At 42.8% G+C, this 20,611-nt stretch overlaps 1 protein-coding gene across 13 annotated transcripts in view; it reads left to right on the plus strand.

The window, feature by feature from the left end:
* The window catches only part of LOC130151160 (SAM and SH3 domain-containing protein 1-like), a 569,478-nt gene that overhangs the window by 530,041 nt on the left and 18,826 nt on the right, over window positions 1–20,611 (plus strand). For 8 of the 13 annotated variants that reach the window (XM_056342993.1, XM_056342991.1, XM_056342992.1 and 5 more), the window contains 5 exons: window positions 6,557–6,689; window positions 10,758–11,104; window positions 15,571–15,642; window positions 18,018–18,161; window positions 20,317–20,452. In XM_056342993.1, the coding sequence (XP_056198968.1) occupies window positions 6,557–6,689; window positions 10,758–11,104; window positions 15,571–15,642; window positions 18,018–18,161; window positions 20,317–20,452 (832 nt within the window). Of the gene's footprint in view, window positions 1–914; window positions 1,231–5,834; window positions 5,854–6,048; window positions 6,202–6,229; window positions 6,353–6,556; window positions 6,690–10,757; window positions 11,105–15,570; window positions 15,643–18,017; window positions 18,162–20,316; window positions 20,453–20,611 lie in introns of those variants that run through there. The other 5 variants (XM_056343001.1, XM_056343004.1, XM_056342999.1 and 2 more) reach the window with 5 other exon arrangements.

Here is a 20,611-nt window from a genome sequence, read left to right on the forward strand (position 1 = left end):
GGCTAGGTAGCTCATTAAAATAAGGCAGTCATCAAAGGAAGTAGATGTTTTGGCCCCCTGTGATTTCACTGTGTGGTTGATCTGCAGCAAATCCAGATTAACTGGCCATTGATGGTACGGTCCTGTGTAAGGGAAATCTTTTCTTGACTTAAAGAGGGTGCTGTTGTGGTATGTCTTTGCTACTGCTTTCCATCACTGGATAGCAGTGCCCCTGATTAGTAGAGGTTTTGGTGCGTATTTTCTTGTGCTCTGAGAAGAAATGTGCAAATTCTGGATTTATCCCAAGGTTTGGGATTAGTATGGTTGACTATAAGAGGAGGGCTGATTTAATTGAGCATCTTAGAGTCTGTTTCTTAGGAAGGGAGCACTGAGCCTAGGAGGAGAAGTTCGAAGTCACACTACAATGCTTCTTAAAGCTACAATGTGACTAATTCTAGACCAGTCTGAGATTCTGAATTAAACTCATTTGCCTTTCCAGTTCTTAGTGATGTTCTTTTTTATAGTGCTGAAACCAAGGGGTATAAAAAAAAATTATCTAAGTTCACTAATTTAAAAAACATTTAAGCAAAGTTTATTTTTCTGTCAAATTAGCCCTTTATAAAGGCAAATTCTCAGGGGGGCTCTTTGTCAGAAGAGTTAAAAAGTGAAAATAAAGAAAGCCTGGTAAAGGGCTTAAGTTATATTTCCTAGAGACACAGCCTCCACTCTAGCGGTCGTGTCTGAGGGTCAGTCTTCGTCCTGGCTTTGCAGAGATTCTCTGTATTTTTTTTCTTTCACTGAAATTCCATAGACAGTAATTAAGGAACTGGAGGCCAGCAAGAGGTCAGCAAGCCTTCGTCAGTGAAAACAGGGATTGTTTGCCATGTACAACACTCCCTTTTTTCCTTGCGGTGAATAGAAGATTTGCTTAGAGCTGATGACTTACGCCTTTCTTGCAAGTTATGCAGCTAGTGAGTAACTGGGGGAATCAATCAGTGAGCAGAAAACAGCTAATTGAGTCCAGCATCACGCTTTTTTCTTCTTTACATATTCAGCGCTGGAACCGGAGCCAGTTTGGTGTCTGATAATGTAACTCCAGAGAAGAGCATTTTGTGCACAGGATTCGGAGTGAATACAATACTTAAGAAGAAGGGTCTGCTCTTAAATTTTAGGGTTACGAAGCTGACAGCGGTTGAGGACTCGGGGGGAATTACTCGAAACTGAGCTTTAGGCCTATAAATGCCGAAGCTGGTAAGTCACTGAGCATGTAGCATGATGTGGAGAGGATGTGTCTCCTGTTTCAGAAAGGGAGAAAGAGAAAAGGCTTTTGTGGTTATTCTTAGGCACAGCACAGCATGCATAGCTTTTCTCAGTTCTCCTCTTCCTTTCCTTGGGCTTTTATGTTCGTTTCTGTTCTATTTTCCTGTCTCTGACGTTATCCAGGCATCTTTAATAAATTTTTTTAAAAAGTTAGAATGGTTGTTTTTTTTGGCAGATGTAAAGCCTGTTAGAGGGAAAGAAGAAGGGACACGTGTAGCCACGTCTCCTAAAGTGAACAGCAAAATCTCTTTCCATTTACTATAGAGCCTGTAGTTGTGAAGTGAGCTAGCCAGAGCTGGGGGATGTGATGTGATATGCCCACGATTCTGAATGTGGGGTTTTGCCCCACTTCGCTGGACAAGAATTGTCTGATAGCCAAAAATAATTGCAGTTTGGGCTTAATCAGATAGTAACAGAATTCTTTGTTTCTTAAATGAGAGGTTTCCTAGAGATTTCAGTTTGGGGGTGAACTATTATTACAGGGCATAAAGCGAACTGTAAAATTTTAATGTCTCTCTAAACGTCTTCACACAGCTCATGTAAAAGTCATGCATGCTTTTGATGGAGCTGAAACAGATTAATCAGTTACGATAGCTTTAAACTGGACATTGTCCTAGTGTTTCTTAAACATCTTTATTTAGGACCTGGATAGCAGGCTTTGCCTATCTTGTGTTTTTTAAGGGCTGCTGCTATAATCCTGAAGTGTTTCCAAACAGTCTGCCGAAAGCTAGCTCCTTAGTTCTCGTTTACAGTTTGTCAGTTAGTTCCAAGTACCCTAATAAATGCTGGGGTTTTGTGTGTGTGTGTGTGTGCGTGCCTGAAGCACTAATTCAGAGCGGGAGGTTAGTGTTGTTATTTCTATGGCGTGTGAAATGGGCTGGATGTTAGAGAGCAGCAGAGCAAGGCGTGTGCCCTGCCTCCAGAGCAGGCAGCAGCAAAGAGCCTGCGTGAGAAAAATAGGAGAGAAAGCAAAGATGGCGCTGGGAGCAGAACGGCTAGAAAGCTCTTTGAGTATCAAAGTACATGTGCTAATTTCCTATTTGTTCCTGAACATAAGTCTTTTTACTTTGATCTTGCATACGAGTTGATGCAAACAGTGGCCTTTAGAGGCGCACAAGTAGGAAAAGTTTTCTAAGCAGAAGAGATGTTAGAGAATTAATCTCGCCTGGATTTGAGAGCATCTTCATAGGTTTGTGGCCACGTTTGTTAGCAGCGAAGAGCTGGGTGGTGGGGATGGGCCTTGGCCTCTCCATAGTGTTCCAGCCATGTGGTACGTGGTGACTGCAGTCCTCTGCATGCAGTCCTTGGTATTTCCAGATGCTCTTAATTTAGTCCCTGTTTCCCTGAAGTCCTTCGCACATTTGTGCAGCCGACCTCTCCAAGCTGGCGGGTTTCCGCACCGTGAGAGCATTGCAGATGTGTCGGGGATGCACTTGCTCCAAGCGGCGTGGGGAAAGGCGGCTCCACCCGGCCAGCCCCGCCAAGGGGCCCCGCGGGCTTCGCTGGGTCCCCAGCAGCCCGGCCGAGCCCTGCGCTCTCTTTAAAGCGAGCGCGATTTTTGTGCATCGGCTTTGGCCAATTTGTTATGGTTTAAGGCTGTGGAGCCAGCTGTCTGCAATCTGATGTAGTGTTGCCCTGGAAACCAGAAATGAAACACTTAAGCATTCACCACAGAATTACTACATACAGCATTAGCCAAAATAATTAAAAGTTGAGCCATATGGGCTTTCGGATGGAAAGATTTGGAGTGGAGGAGATGGAAGTTAAGTTGTTCCTATTTGCAGTACTGCAAATCCGTTTGTTTTCCCCTTGGAGTGTGGGGAGAGGCCTGCTCCGGCAGTGTGCAGGGGGACGGGGAGATGGAGGGGCTCTGGCTGTTTTACCGGTGCGTTAATGACGCCGAGGCTTGGCCTAACAGGACGGCCATGTGCCAGGGGCGGGGAGGCGTTGGCAGCAGGGAGTGCGGCATGGCCTCCTCCCATGCTGGGCAGCCTCTGGCCTAGCCTCTTGCAGACACATCGGTCCCTCCTTAACAGGCCGCGTCTGCCCCGTTGCAGGGCTGCAGCGCACTGAAGCGTGTGTCAAGGGGGGTGAGGGCGAGGTGGAGGCTGGCAGCCGGCTGCTGGGAAGCCCCGTGCCGAGGCCTGGCTGCTAGGGCTATCCGGGAAGCCATTTGCCTGGCCCGCCACGCCTTGGGGGGATTGGGGCGCCTTGGGGAGATTGGGGCGAGTGTCCCATCTGAAGTCAGGGGCAGCCACCAACAAAAGCAATTTGGTCACTGTGGAAGTGGGGAGGGTAGAATGGGTCAGGGAAGTCAAAGTGTCGAGTTCAGCGATTCCCAAATATGTTGCTTACGGCCTGAGAGGTTTACACTTCTGCTTTCTGTTTAATATTAACTGTGAAAGAAAGCATTGCTTGAGCTGGAAAATCAAGCTCTGTTTCCCATGTGCCAAAATGGAAACTTTTGATAATTTAAAGGTCTTTTATAAAAAAAAATGTTTCAAAACCAGGAAGTGAACCGAAAGTGACCACTTTTCAAAACAGTTTAGTTTTCAAGGAATCAGCATTATTTGACAAGAAAGTTTCCTGAGGGGCACCGCTGGCATAGTCACCCACGTTTTTAGGCCTTCTGGTGTAAACTTATTAGCCATCCTTTCCTTTAGAGAAGATTTTCCGTGCCACATGCTACCTGACTATGATTGGAAATAGGCTGCTGGAGAGAGACTGACTTTGTTTGTAGTCAGCCTGTTACCCGGCGGCTCCTGTTGTTAAACACAAGCTGTTCCTGTCCCTCTCGGCCAAGCACTGGTGCTGGGAAGGATCTGTCCCTGCCTGCAGAGGACCCTTGCTCAGAGGGTGCCAGGAGTCCTGAAGTGGCAGGGAAAACCAGCTGGCACCTGGTTAGGATGGGACTTCATCTATTTTGAAGTGTGGTGGGGACCCCCTGTACCATCCACTGGGGTTTGAGGTCAGGACCTTGCACTGAGGCTATTTTGGTGCTCACTTTCATGGTGGTAGTGATGAATACAAATTTTGTTGTCATTGTCAAGTCTTCATAACCCTGGAGGGGACAGTTCTTTGTCCAGTACCACTGGTGCAAATATAAGACAAGTTGTTTATTCTTTGATGAAATCTTGGGTAGGAGGACCAGGTATGAGCTGTTCTCGGAAGTCGTACAGAGCTGACAGTTTCACAAATGGTCTTGCAGTCTTGCAAACCAAGGGTCTACAAAAAGTGATGAAGGAAAGGAATAGCTTAGAGTAATTGCATTTAAAATAAACATATCTCAAGTGCAGAGTATGCATGAGGTTTGCTTGCCAGGTGGTGCTTAATGGCCTAAGAAGTCTTGACTGAACTTCTTGATTACTGTCAATAATCCATTTGTCATCTTATATAAATACGTCAGTCTTACTGTTTGACATGTCACTAAGTTGTCCCAGCCATAATATCTGAATTAATGGTCATCTTGCTGCTTGATTTGTCTTGATATAAACAAGTACAGTACTCCTCTTTACGGCCCTGTTTTTCCCCAAAGGAAGATTATTAATTACCTAGCCAGCCTGTACCCATAATAAGTGCATTCCTGTGGCTCTTGGATGGCAGAATGGCAATTCCTACTGCCGTATGTGGTCCATTTGGTATTCCTTCATTTTTTGGAGTAACAGGAAGTTTGTGGGAAATCAGTAATTGACAGTGCCCATGCAGGAAGTGGCTGAAGTTTGCTCTGGTGTGGTTCTGCTGGCCCTGTGAGGTGCATGCCTGCAAGGTAGGCTTTCAGAGCTGCCCTGGCTCCTTCAGGCACTGGCTGCACCTTTGAAAGTGTAACCATGCAACTGCTAAGGGGTGTCTTGCCCCATGACATCTACTGTTATTACCACATCCAGATATTTAAGTGTATTAGAAAAGCAGAAAGCATTTTTGCTGGGAAAGAGGAGAGGGTGGTGGGAGGTTTTTTTCCTTTTTTATTCTTTGTTTCTTTGCTTGAGTTTGGGGATTTTTTTTTTAAAGTGTAATTAAGGAGAAGGAGAAAAAAGGATGAGCACACTGGAAACCCAGATATCTGCACCGACAGGAAGTTGCCTGAGGGGTTTTAGAGCCGACCATTAGGAACGCAGTGACTTGGCTGGGACCGTGAGTGAAAACAAAGTAAGGTATACGATCCATACCACGCTCCAGCTGGAGGCCGTGTTGCGCACAGGAATGTGCAGCAACACACGGTGCCAGGTCTGTCCTGGCCCAGCCAGAGAGCTCTGCCGGCCTCCTCTCCTCTCCCCTTCCCTTCCCCCCGCTGCCTTCCACATTCTGAACTGATTAAAACAGAGGAAGTAGCACATTGAACGTTGGATCTGGCTCGAAAATCGAAGTCGTCTTCTCGTTCACAAGGAATGGATTGTTTCAGCTTGTTGTGTCACTGCTGCTGGAGAGAGGGGAATTTTTTTTTGCCTCTGTAATGTTTGATACTTGAGGGAAAACAGCTGGAACTGAGCATACTGGATCAGATGCAAAACGAAACGGGATGCTGGGGAATATGGACTGCACTGTATATCTGAAAAGGTCAGAGTTTTCCCTTGGTCAGTGCTGGAGGAATGCTGTGTCCATCTTAATTCCAGCCTCGAGAGCCTTCAGGAGGAGTGTAGGGAGCAGGGAGGAGGAAAAGAATATTTTGTAGCTGTGGCAGTTCGTGAGTGAGGCAGATGAGATCTCCTCCTTGCTTTTCCTTCTCGTCCCTTTCTTGTGCTGCTGTTTCTGATTTTCTGGGAAGACTGAGGTGAAAAAAAAGAGAAGTCGTCAATGACAGAGTTTCAGTTTGGAGAAGCTGTTTATAACCAGGTTTAAACAGCAAGTTCTGAGATGCCGGACAGACCAGTGACTGACCCAAAGCACAGGAGCATAACTGGTATGGTAAGAAGAGCCCTGGGAAAGAGCCCTGCCTGAAACGTACTGTGAGAGGACGTGGAAGTAGTTATTACACAATGCATGGGAAGAAAGACAAGGGCAGGAATGCATTTCAGTGCCTAGGATCTTACGTTGCACAGATTTAGAAATCAAAATGGTATGTCATGCTTTCAGAAAAAGAAAAAGAAAAAAAAGAAAACCCTCACTAATTTAAATGTTTCTGTCTGACCTGGGCTGAAAATATAACACCAGTCACAGAGCTGCATTGACACAGCGCAGCAGATGAGCTGGGTTAACTTGTCTTGAAGGAGCAAGCCGTGGGACTACTACTTTATTAATATTCCCTTTGTTTCTTTGCCAGTCAAGAGAACAATCTGATGATGAAACAGAAGAGTCGGTGAAGTTTAAGAGGTTGCACAAGCTGGTGAATTCTACTCGCAGAGTCAGGAAGAAACTCATAAGAGTGGAAGAAATGAAAAAACCCAGCACAGAAGGTAAAACGCAATGTGCATATGGTTAAAACTGCATGTGTGAATACATTTTTCTATTGAGAGGGGACAGAAAGTGGAGGGCTGGGGGAGGGAGGAGGGGAGTGTTCTTAAGGGACAGTAGGAAAGACTGCCTTATCTACGGTGCATGCCTTACCCAAGTAATTGCATTTTGAGACTGTGGAAGGAGAAAAGTGACAGCTTAGGATGTGGTCACTGCTGATCTCGTATTCCCAGAGCAGTGCTGGAGAGCCCCTCATTAAGAGATTAGAACTTGGTTTATGTTTTATGCCCTATGCTGGGGAGGGAATAAGACTGGGAGCAATCTCAACCAGCTGTCCCACAGGCTCAGCAAGGAAGTAAACAGAGCCACCACCACGTTGCTCCCTCCTCTGAGGCCTGGGACGGCACACAGGTGAAGCTCTTGCTAGTTCTGAGAGGTTAGTAGCTGGCTGATGGTGCAGTTGTGCCACATGGCATCATCCTGTGGCAAAAGTACAGAAACTCTATCAGCCATTCTTGTGGGATAGCAACTGCCTTGTGTAATATTAACTCCTACTTCTGGGGGAGACTGCTTGCAGTTTGGCTCCTGAATGAGCCTTGTTGCCAACAGAGAGGGGGAGAGAAGGGAGGAGAAGGGTGGGGAAACGGGAAGCAGAGTTCGGCCCCTGGGAACACCATGCTGCAGAATTAACTCTGGATGACCTGTATCCGTGTGTGAGCACTCAAGATTAACAGAGCCTGAGCCTCAGGACCCCCTCTGCACAGCCCTGCTTGAGTCTTTACTGGAATTGTGGGCACCCCTCTACGTTGGTGGCCTTCCCAGGATCGTATGCTGATTCCCCTCAGCTTTGCAGGGAGCTGAGCCATATTACGAGTCCCTTCTAGTGCATTTAAGGAGAACATGTGCATCTTCTTGGGTATGTGGCAGGAAGCTGTTGGCAGATTTATGATCTCGCCTGCCTCTCTCCTGCGTGACGATGGTGTTACTGGCTGGTGTGAAAGGCACAGCCAGTCTAGAGCTCTGGACAAGGCAGTTGTCCTGGTCTGAAAAGATTTTGTCACCTCATAGGGTAAATATGAAGCTGGGTTACCTCGGAACCCAAAACATGAGTTTTGAGATGCGGCAAAAAAAAGGGCTATTTTTCCCCTGCTTTGGGGAAAGAAGGACCCCAGAGAGTCCTGTCCTACCCCCCTGGAGGTCTGGGGAAAGCTGTAGGGAGCAATCAGCTGGAGGCCCCAGGGCTGGGGAGCAGCTGCAGGAGCAGGCAGCCCAGGGGCTGCTGGGCTTGCAGACGCCTTCCTGAGTTTGACCAGACTTCTCTTCAGCACATTAACTGTCTGGTTTGCTCTCTATACCCTCTCTTACAGCACTTCATCTCCTCCCTTCCTGTTCTCCTTCAGTCTTTCACTTAAGTGTCTCAGTTTCTTCCAGGTATTTTTTTCCAATGAGTTTTTACACTCCTGCAGAAAAATCACTGAATTAACAATTATCTGTTAAAAAAGAAATAAAATTGTTCTGCTTCTTCCTTTCACCGTCTCCTGCCTGTCTTCTCTTTTTTTAACTCCAGGTTTTTCTCAGTGAATGATCTGTAACACTGAGCTGGTACTTAGCACTCTGGAATTTCTTTGTAGATTGGCTATTGGGAAACTCTGTAGCAAAACTAATTATTGCTAAATAACAACATGGATTAACTTCTGCCTAACTTCTATATAACTAGAAGGCCCCTTAAGTAACCCACAAGTCTACATTAGGAGTAGATTATCTATGACTTTTCTTTCAGGAAATGCTCTCCACACCTAAGTTTTCATGTTGCAAATTGGAAGTGCTTCATAAATGCTGTCCATCCCCATCTGTCATAATATAGGTCTATATTCCCATTTGGGTATGTCAGAGGACCCTGCAAGATCACAAAAAATACTGTGATCAGATTTGGGGATTGCTGTCCAGCCTTTCAAGTTACCTGTGGTTGACTGGATCAGTTCTTGAGCTGTTCGCTGCTGTTATTTGAATCTGTGTTATGAGTGTGAAGTAATGCGAAATCCTAGATGGCTAGGTTTTGGGAGTTAGCTATAAAATTTGATTGAGTGACATCAGTAAGATTTCAATAAATTCATCAGTGTTCAACAGCTTTTAACAAAGTGTGAAATTCACTTAGTTTGAAAACTGACAGGCAGTTCCCCACAAGAAAGATTCCCCACAATCCTCCTCAAGAATTTCTTCACAAAGAACAACTTTTCCAAATTTCCATTATACATTCCTGTAGTTTTTAAAGAAAAGTACTCTGGTCCCAGGTCCTTCTCCCACATTTCTGCTATTGACTCTGTTACCACACTAAATATACATCTGAATAATCAGATACTCAATAGAATGTGCCAATATCTGAATCCATGTGTATTTTGTGTTAGTCTGCTCCTAGTGAGCTAAATAACTGAAGCTTTGTAATTCCTGGGCACCATTCTTATATAGCATTTAAAAACAAATCACATCTACGTCTGTGTCATTATGGCTTTGCATCATGGACTCAGTCCAAATAACATCTGTTACAGTGTTGACAGACAATGCATATTTTACAAGCTGTTTAAATACATATTTACTCAGTGGACTAAAATTGTTTATCAGCACATATTTAGTCCCAGGAGAATGTCTATTTTCTGTTCAAATTGAGAAGCAGAGGGGAAATAGAGCAAGTTGGACAGTCCAGTGAAAGTGGTGTCAAAATCAGACCAGTCTACAGACCTACCCCAGAAAATGTCTCAAGAGTCAAAGTTGTGTATCAGATGTGATCCACTATCCCTTCACTATCACAGCAAGTTTTATCTTGGTAAAATAACATCTTAGGCTTCAGCCAATAGACGTCAAATATGTTTTGCCAGTAGAGTGAACTGAAGGTGAGACAGGAAGCCTGTACAGGGCAGCTAATTTTCTTTCACCTTGAAATGTGTCCTCTGTTATTGAATGAGCAAGCTTAGTAAATCATAGGTATTTTGGTAATGGTTCAAATTTAGCTCTGCTGTAAGACTGTGGATGTAATCAAAGATGAAGGCGAAGTTGGGTCAGACAAGAAATTTATTTTGGCAAGAAATAAATATGTTTCTGTGTGTGTTTCTGATACATACCTATGAATGCTGTGAAATTTGTCAGGCAGGATTTAGAAGGATGTGTACTCTTGTTTAACTCTTTCCTTATTAATGCATCTCATACCTGAGCCTATACTTTTCTTGGAAGAAAACACCAGAGAAGAGTTTAAGTGATAAATGCAAAAAGGAATTGCCATTTCAGGTCCTTTCTTCTCTTCTCTCCACTCCAAAAACGAGACCTGGCTGTTTGCCCATCTGTTTACCCAGTACTTTCATTGCAAAAAGTCTGCTTCCCTGTCTGTGAAATATGTATTTGGTGAAAACATACCAGCACACTGTTGAAATTGGCAACCCGCAATTTGACCTACTTTTTTTTTCTTTGCATCTGTTGATGTAAAATCTGTGTCATTAAAATCGGTGCCTCTTACCCCATCGAAAACCCAGAACTGTAAATTTCATCCTGGAGCTCAGCTCCATAACTTTCTGGAAAAAATGCTGCTTTCTGCAGCAGCAGCACTGCGTATTAGAAAACTGGACCTGAGAGAAACTTTTTGGGTTTTAATACCTGAGCATGTTTCTGATCTGTTGTAATCTCGCTAGAGCTGAGTATCATATGCAAGTATTGGAAGAAAAACATGAGAAACAAATCCCAGTTCCAGCTTTTAAGGGGTTCTTAGTGAGAGCATCTGTGGTCTTACTTAGCTGCAGATGAAAGAGACTTAAAATAACAATGAGTTATTTTCATAACAATGAACTTACAGGATGCTGTCTTCTCTCTATTGTTAACTCATCCCAGAACTCTCACTTCACAAACTGAAGTAACTGCTTCAGATTTATCCACTCACAAATACCTTCTGGGCTGCTTATATCACAAAAACTTTTCTTCCATTTTAAGTGGGTGATACATTAAATAAATACAATAAGGCTCTACAGGGAAACATCTTCAAGAATTATGAATGGTGACATGTGCTGTGCTGCTTTTGTCCCCTGTAGGTGTGGAAGAGCACTCACTTGACAACTCTCCTATACTGGATGACAGATCGGCACTTTACTCTGGAGTTCACAAGAAGCAATTCTACTTCGACAGCTCCTGCGAAAAGCAGCCAGAGGACGACTTGGAGTCACTTACTACTTCCCCCTCATCCAGCAGTCTTGATACGTGGGGAGCCAACCGGAAGCTGGTGAAGACCTTCAGCAAGACTGATAGCCGTGGCCTTATCAAGCCTCCCAAGAAACTCGGGACATTTTTCTCTTACCCAGAAGAGGAGAAGACTCAGAAAGTTTGCCGCTCCTTGACAGATGGGGAAATGAAGAAGAGCCTCGGCTCGCTGAGCCATGGGGTAAGTACAGAAAGCATTTGCTTTTATGACAGCAACAGGCACAAGCACCATCTTCTGGTGTCCCTGGAGGAGATTCAAAGTGTAAGGAAGCAGATCCGATTGAAGAAAATGGATACTAACTATTCCTGTTCCAGAGCTTTTCTTTACCAGCGCCCTGCTAGGAAAGGAGCATCTCCTGCAACTTGCGACCTACAATTACTGCGACACAAAACGAAAGGGGGTGGAGGTTGTGGCTTCCCAAACAGAAGGCTACGAGGGCGCACTTCTGTCAGCGAGTTCAATATTACCTATGTGGTGGAGAGAAGCCTGTACAGTCACCTCAACTTCTCACAGCTGGTGCGTCCCGTTACTGACAGGACCCTGAGCAAGGCCGACAAGCAGGACCTGAGGAGATGCCTGCTGGAGGAGGATGAGGAGGCCAAGAGGAAGTGGGCTGCCACAGTGGATCGCTGTACTAAAAGGGTTCTCTTGAGAATCCACCAAAAGTCTGTGAGTCAAAGAGTTGCCGTGAAGGTGGTCTTCCAGTTTCTGTGAGGTTGCAGTCAACACTTGCTGCTTTATACTTTTAACTAAAATTCTGGGCTTCTGCTTTCCTTGCCATTAGAAAGTCTTAAGCACTGTAATTCAGCTATGAGGGATGAGACTGATATAATCCCGTCAGAGAAGAGTTTTGTTGAGTCTGCTGTTTCTATGTGTACAGAATAACTTGATGAGAGAGAGCAAATATGACAAAATGCTGCTTTTTACATTCACCTAGTGCAGAAATTGACATCACTGGTGAACAGAAGAGCTTTGAGATGCTATAAACTTGTTCTTTGTGATGCTCTGGGAGTTGGTAATCTCTTAAAGGGACCTGAGAGAAGAACAAAATTCTCAGAGGACTAGAGCATCCTTAGTCAACTGTGCTCTTTCCTGCTGTCATTGCCACATATTGGCCCTCTCCTTCTCAGTTTGCATCTCATCAATTCACCCACCAGCTCTCTGTTCTCCATTACACACACAGCTGCAGAAAGACAGGGAGTCTTACATTATCCAGACACTGCCCAGCTGCTTGCTGCACACCACCAGCAGAACTGCCCCTTCTGTTCTCTCCCTGGCCACTGCTCCTTCTTTCTAGCATGGAGTGAAGGTGGCATCTTCCCTCAGAGCATTGTGGAAAGGGAACAAGGGGTGGCCAGTAAAGGAAATTATGCTGTGCAATGGGAAATTAAGTGATTTGAGCACTCCAGAGAGATCCAAAGCTGCTTCCTGACTATACACAACCAGTTTAGACAGTTCCTTTAACCATGATGCTGAGTTTCCTAGGAATTTGCTTTTGGGGCCAGCCTGATCTCCAAAGCTGAGCCAGTTAGTCTGTTGTCCAGTTGACAGCGTAGATACGTTCCCTACTTCAGTGGGTGGAAACAGCAGTGCACCCATAATGTTAAGCAGGATATTCCAGTGAACAATACAGAAGAAACAGCTTTTCCTCTTGAACTACAGATTTGATTTTGAGAGGTCTGCTTCATTTCGTCAGGTGTGAGGTATTCTCGATATAAGAGTCACAGCCTTGGTCTCATTGAATAACCTGTGGGAGGTGACAAAGCCTTCATTGTTCACTTTTTGCTCTTCAGCCACAAAATATATGGGTGTTTTTCTACCCAATATCATGAACATTCTCTCTTGGCAGCTTCAGTATTTCTTCTGCATTGACTGTTTGCCCTGGCACTCACAGGGTTCTGTTTATTTTCACAATGTACTCAGGAGTCATTGTTTTCCCATCAGGATATTACAATGATAAGGCAAACCTTACTCATCCTTCTGTGGGCTGAACAATAGGGGGGTATCTCAAGCAAAAGAGATGCTTGCATGTGCTAGAGACGGCCCGTAATTAAAAATACCCTCTACTGTCTTTGTAAATACAGATGACAGAAACAAGACTCTCAGTTCTTATAATCAGCAGTCTCACTATAGTAATTTCATTACGAAAACCGTCTGGACTGACTTTTACTTATTAACAGAGATACAATCAGAGAAGAAATGGATAGTGTTTTGTTGTTGAGGAACTCCTCAGTCAACTGCTCCTCCAGCCTCATTTGAATGGGATAAATGGTGGAGGCATGCTGCTCTTACTTGCTTTTTCAACATACTTCTTCCTGAAACTGCAAAAAGCTGGCAAGCTTCAACTAATGCTATTCCTTCTTAGAAGCACTTAATGTTTGTTTGCTGCAACCTCAGGGAAATTGCAATGCCTATGTATTCAGTGGAATTGGTCACTCTGTCTTGCCTTGCCATTCATTTTTGTCATTTATATTTGTTTCAGTGACCTGGACATGCATGAAATTTTCGAATCGCATCAGTTTTTCTTTTCTCCCCAAAAAAACAGTACTTTTGATTGCATGACCATTCCATTGAATATCCCTCTCCTCATCCACGGACCTTCTGTTTGGTACAGTATTGCCAGGGTCGCTACTGGAATCTGAAGGTGGAAATTAAATGTTAAATGTAAGGGGAGGTCCATATTGAAACAATAAGCATCCTTAATATGGTGCGTTTATTCAGAAGCTTTTAACCAACAGACATTTTGCACTCTGAGAAGACTGCTTTAGGAGGAGCTCTGTCTGGTTTGACAGACAAGTTTGCTCAGAGCAGTTCCAGATGTCCTCTCTTAGTTGCTGGGCTTACCATACACTGTAGGATTAATTAGATGGACTCTTTACAGAAGGATGATATTACTCATAGCTAAACGTGCTGTGCTTTAAAAACTGCTCTGATTACTTGTGGTTGATCTCCAATGCTTTCCAAAAACAATTTTTAAAAGCTGTGCCATAGTCACATTGCCTTCTGGAAAAAAACACTTTAAAATATTCTACATCACAGCACTCTTCTTAATGTGTGGGGCCTAGACAAAGCTGGCTTTGAGTTCTACTAGAGTTGTGGTGGGTACAAAAACTGGCGTCCAAGCACTGGTAGGTACACAGCACCCGACAACTAGAAAAGATAACTTTTAAAAGGCTATTAATATGTATGCTGATTGGTGGTGAACAGGGCAGGAAGAATGTTTACTCTGATAGAACTAACTGATATATATATATCAGTTTATATCAGAATGGTTTATAAAGTGGCACAGTTTGTAGAGCTTGCTTCTTCCTAATGGTGTTGAATCAGACTGGTAGTTCTCAGGTGGTTGGTCTTCACCTCCTCCCAAGCACACACTCAGGGTACTAATTGGGCAATCCTTCGTAGGGCTGATCTGATGCTTACCTGAGTCCGAAGGTGTCTTGGGGTAGTTCAGGCCCTAAGAATTTATGGTTTGCAAGTGGCTGATCTTCTGCCTCCTGTTTATCTCAACTCTAACTCTGAAGAGAATACTTAAAATAGACACCTGCCTGTCTCACAACTCACACTCAGAGCTCAGAGTTGAGGTTGTGCAAGTAAATCGCAACTGCCATACCTCGGTTTCCCTGGATTGCCCTGTGAGACTTCTGGCAGGGCCAGGTACTTGAGTACTGTGCAGCTGGTCGGTCAGTGTCCAAATAAAACGTCAAAGGTTTTACCTTTTGGATTGCAAAGCAAAAACTGGATTCTCTCTGAGCCCCCTAAGTGTCTGGTCTTTTTTCAGGTGATACTGAAGCTTTAGCAGAAATTCATCTGCCAGAGTTAAACAGTGCTTGGCTGTGGGAATGCAACTGTACTGCGTTTGCTTGCCCTCTGCTCTTGGGAGGGAAGCAGTGTCATAGTGCCGATTTCCTTTTTTTATTCAGGCTGATTATGATAAACTGCATCTGTGCATTCAGACAAAACTGAGTCACTTCACTAGGTGATTGTGGCACTTCAAACATAGCGTACTTTCTCCCAAAACTAGCAGAGCTGCCACGTATCACCAGAGGTGTGATGGTAAATACCTGATCTGGAATCAGGGCTTGCTGAATGTCTGTGGACACAGTGTGTATGGATAGTTGGGCTGGGTTTTCCCTCCCCTTACCAAGGGCTTGCCCTACAAGGCCTGTAGCATTTCCCTGTGTGTCGGTGGAAATGGAGTCTATGCAGCTATTCCCAGAAGGTAGGTTATTCAATGCTTTAGAAGATTGGTGGTTCTCTGTTTCAGTGCTACTGTGGACTTATTTATGAAGGCAGATGGGAGTGCTGAGGTGGAGTTGCCAGCACCCTGGAAACCTTGATGCATAATATCAACAGTTTCCTTAGACCAAAAAGTCTTTTTTTATTATAAAGAGTAGGCAATAGATGACTCAACAGCAGCAGATCTTAGGCCAAGGAGTTGTCTCTGGAAAAGACAAATTACTCAAATTGCTTTATAACAATATCTTGATTTATAATCTCCCATCCTTTTCTTTCTTTGTTTCCATTTTTGCAGACATTTATGTTTTTACTGGCGTTCTCCAAATCACAGATGCTTTGAGTGAACTACTCACTGTGATAGAACTGTATCCATTTTTTTTTTTTTTTTTTTTTTTTTTTTTTTGCAGAGAACCTGTAGCTTTGGAGGATTTGACTTGACAAATCGTTCCCTTCATATTGGAAACAGTTCTGACCAAATGGTGAGTTTAAGACAAAAAGGCACAGACTTTAAATAGCATAAAATGAAATGCGCAATGGAGTTAAATAGACTGAAGTGTAATTTAGGTCTGTAATAACAGTCTGGAAATCCAAGAAAGCAGAGTATCTTTGTTAACCACAAACTTCCTTAGCTTTGAGAATAACATACCCACCCATATCCATGTGTGTATAAGTATTTATATACTGTATGTGTAATGAGGCAGGAACAAGTGATCAAAGCACAGATCTGGGGGCACATCTATGGGCTTTTCTTATGTCTGACTTCCTCAGAGCATCACCCCAGGCAAAACTTGTGATTACTGTACTTTCTTGGTAAAAATATTTACTATTTGAAATGATGAGGCAAAATTTCATTTGCTGAAGATCTCCAAGTTGTTTGGGTGGAAGCCATTATGTAAGAGATTTATTATTTGTTTTCCCACTGTATCTAAGAGCTCTGGAGTTGACCAGAATCCCATTGTCCTGGGTGCTGTGCAATTGATCTCAGAGCGCTTTGTGTTAGGAAAAAAAAAAAACAAAAACAAACAAAAAACATCTCCCCTGAGAATTTATTCCATTTTATATTATTCCTGTTGATCCCAGTGTTACTGAGCCAAAAATAACAGAAGAAAAATGAGCCAGAACATTATATCAAATGAAATTACTAACATATTTTTTCCTTTTGCCCATATATGTTTTTCTTTTCTGTTTCAACATTGGATCTGATAACTTCTCTGTTCACTTAAATGAAGTATAAATTGTGAAACTTTTTATATGCCAGTATTATATTTATTTTTTTTTCTGTTGGCTGGGTATTTGGGAGTTATTTTTGGTTTTCCAATTACTTTTTTAATGTCATAAATTATAAATTGGCCAAAACTGTGGGCTGTTATTTTATTCATCAATTTTTAACTTAGCAAAAAAGTTAACTTCCAAACTTAGTGTTTATCTTTAAACATAGATACTTTGACATCTTTTGTTCAGATTGGTTCTGATATAAGAAAGTCTGAAACCTCAATACTACATTTTTTTCCGTACTAGCATTAGTAGTGGGAGAGATGCAGTATACCAGAATAATGTATGCAGATCAAATTTTTTTTTCTTGAAGCCATTTACGTCCATTGACTGGAAGGTTTTTTCCAAAAAGATAAGTAAAGAGCTATCCTTAATTTCTGCTGAAAGACCAAAAGTTACCAAAGAAGTAATCACAAACAACTTGTAAAGGAAAAAATATAGATTTATCGGAAATGAAGTATCAGCTGAATTTCAGATAAACTTTTTGGGAGAACATTAGTAAAGTAGCAAACGTACATAAATTTAGGGGGAAAAAAATCATGTAGAATATAGTCTACACTTATTTTAGTGTTTGTTATCTTGTGTGCCTACATTGTCCTGAGAAGGATTATTGACCCAAGTCAGAGACCAAATTCAGTATTCAGTCTGTTTGGCCAAACAGATTTTGGTCCTTTTTACGTTGTGATTTGCCAGTGCTGGTAGTAGCTCTAATAGAGCTGCCTTGCTGTGGTGCCTGACAGAGTGTGGAACAAAAGACCGTGTTTAACACGTTTAACATGCTGCCTGGAAGGTCGAATAAGGGCTGAGTCATAGAAGTAACTTTGGCAAAATGTCAATTGATCCATGTTTGTTCTTTGTATGTGCTTGTGGCATAAGTGCTAGGTATCTTAAGCTGATTTAGAAAAGGTTAAATGCGTTCAAAGCAGCTGGCCTTTGTCATCTACTATATATGAACCAGCTAATTTAGTTCAGCAGTGCCCTGTTGTGTGTCTTAAGAATAGCTGTGCAAGTGTAAGCTTCTACCATGGTTGATGGATTTAGTAGCTTTTTGTGTTTTTTTTATAAACAATCCACAGTAAAACCACAGAGACGGTCATCAAGAAAGGTTAACTGCCTGTCTGAAAATAAAAAGTAAATTTGGGTAGCCAAATGTAGGTATCCATATATATATACACAGAGAGAGAGTTATATCTTTGGCTAGAATCTCAGAGGTAGCTTTACTTCTGTTAGCATGAGCCACAATTACTGTTGCAGGGATGTCAGGAGGGCTTACCCTGAAACCATGAAGTTTTCAATCAGGTCAAATACTTACCTGAAACTCAAAGGGATAAAGGCATCCTAACAGACCCCAACACAACTACACACGGTACCTGCAGAAAAGATTACAAATCAGGCCTTGGGAGTAAAGCTACAGTGGACGCTACAGTGATTTGCACAAGGTCTCAACAGTGAACTTAAAGCTGTAAATAGGACACCATGCTGCCATCCTGTGTCTGCCTGGATAGATCTGCAATGACTGCTGACTTGAGGAAAAAAAATGGCTCTTGTATTCTATAGGCTTAAACGGTGTTTTATTTTGCAGGGCAAAGAAGGAGACTTTGTTTATAAAGAAGTGATCAAATCGCCCTCTGCCTCCCGTATATCTCTGGGCAAAAAGGTGAAGTCTGTAAAAGAAACCATGAAGAAAAGGATGTCTAAAAAATACAGCAGCTCTCTGTCTGAGCAGGTATGTAAAGTCTGCAATGGAATCCACTTAATAGTGTAGAAGTGTAATACGGATTCCCATGCTTCAAGGCACATCTGAAGACATTTCTGACAAGACTGTGGCATGATGTGGCTTATTCCTATGTTCTTATAAAGTTCCTCACTGTGAAATGGCTTCCCATAGATACCAGACCATGAAAATGCATTTTCAGGTTTTCATTCAAGTAGCTCATCAGCAGAAGCCTATGGCTGATGGCATTACACGTCTCGCTCTATATTTCCATTTCTTTATCTATCATCATTATTTATTAAGAGAACTGGTCTGTGACACAGGGTCGCAGTAATATATTTAATCTGCAGTTTACACCTTAGTTTAAATTCCCAGTATAACTTCATGTACCACGGTTCCTCTCAGCTATTACAGATCTTTTCTCTATCATAGCGTGCCCTCTGCAGCAGCCCATTAAAACAGATGCACAATGTAGTCAGAAAAGGGCATCCCACAGAAGATTTTCCTATTATTCTTTCATTACAGATTTTTTATAGCTTATTCTTAAAGGCGAACCTGAAGTACACTGGTTGTAAATTAGGCTTTGAATTTCAGTGGCCTAGGAACAATTGCTGTCTTTTTCCCTTTTGGTGTACTTTGGGCTCAGGCTCCTTGCTGTGGTGGAGTGTCAAAAATTCTTTGGCGTTTGTTTAAAACCAATCTTGCCACTTGGAATGTGTAAGTAAGAGCAGAGCGAGCTGGCAAGAGAGCCGAGCTCTCCCTGGCTCACATCGCCCTCGGGTGGCCTCGGGCCGGCCGCCGGCTGGCTGGGGCGCGTCCAGCCAGAGAAACGGGCATGGGAGGCCTTTTGGTATTAATGCAGAGTGTACTGCCTGTGAAAGGAGCAGTTCGTAACATTCAATATAACAATCCCAAACTGCAGAATGCGGAGACGGCAGAGAGGAAGAGATGTGACTAGTTTTATGCAGTGCTTTACAACATTAGAAACCCTTTCCAGTAACGCTGTTAGCCATATTTATTCATAACCAGGGGCAGTGCTACAGTTATAATTTTAATTTAAAATTAAAACATTTTAAGCTCTAACATGATTTAATATTGGTAAGATTCTTTGCTGTGCGACTGGCCTTAAAGTGCCGCTCTGCAAAGTCTGCCTAAGAAAGGGACACTTTGAGAAACTGGTTTACTGTGCGTTAGCAATACTCCTGCTCTCTAGCTCTCTCCAAGATTGACTTGACCTCTGAAGTCATATGCTGGGATGACTTTTTTTTCTGATGATTCTGCAGCATGCAAAATAATAGCTTTCATCTGAAAGTTTTATGACCACACATCTCCACAAAAACTCTTCTTGTATGCAAGCTACAGTTCTTCGGTTTTCAAACTTTTTGGCACAGTCATTTTAGAATATTTGTACCTTCCTGCCATCATGACTCAAACTACATGCCAGTATCTCTTTCTTCATTGAAAAAAACCCCAAGCAAAAGCTATTCTGGCCACAAGTATCTGCTGCTTTGCTTTAACTGATTCACAGAGGCTGACAAAATTTCAATTTAGGAAAGACCCTTTTTGATTTTCTGTAATGCTAGTCTGAATGAAAAGAGAAATTGCCTTACCTATTGCATGTGTAGCAAAATCTTTTCATATTTATGCATTTATGTTTATGAGTATTTATACTATGCACAGGCTGCATTTTCTGGTTAATTCTTTTTTGTTGTTGTGCAAGGTAAATAAGCAAAAATATCAACAATTCACTGGGAAAAAAAGAACATTGCTGTGTGTTTTACTTGAATTGTCTGATTTTTTTGTGTTCATCTTTGTACAAAATAGTGACTCAGAAAGCTGAATTTGGCATTTGCTGTTTTTCAAGTACTGCTGGCAAAAATATCACGTGTCATTAAAACCTTGAATTGGGAGTTTTGTGTAATGTTTCTTTTTACTTACAATGTTAGCTTTTTCAGACTGGACTGTTTGCTCCTGTCCCCACTACCATGCCTAACAAAGTGGGGCTTCTGCCACAGCTGAGTACCACTAAATAAGTAAATAAACATAGAAGGTTTCATCCTTCTGGTAAAGAGCAGGAAAAGAGAATCTCTTTCCTTGGAGATGAACGAGCAGGTCCTGTCAGTGCCTGTGTTTGTTTACTAAACTCATATGGTTCAATCCCTTTCAGGAGTCCAGCCCTGGGATCATGCCGGGTTCTCCACAGTCGCCGCCACCAGACACTGACTCCCTGGACAAACCCAAGCTGAAAGCTGGTGGCTCAGTAGAGAGCCTGAGGAGTTCCTTAAGTGGTCAGAGCTCAATGAGTAAGTTCAGTTGTAATTGTGATGCTCCATTTCTGTGGCTTCAGGGAGCAGTGACCTCCACAGTAAGCAGAATTAGAGAAAGTCAAAGCAGAAGCAGTGGTTAAGAAGTAGAAGGGCTGATGGGTTGGTTAGTCATTAAGGGTTTACAAAGAACTGTAA

This window comes from Falco biarmicus, chromosome 6, assembly GCF_023638135.1.
Source record: "Falco biarmicus isolate bFalBia1 chromosome 6, bFalBia1.pri, whole genome shotgun sequence".
Classification (NCBI taxonomy): domain Eukaryota; kingdom Metazoa; phylum Chordata; class Aves; order Falconiformes; family Falconidae; genus Falco; species Falco biarmicus.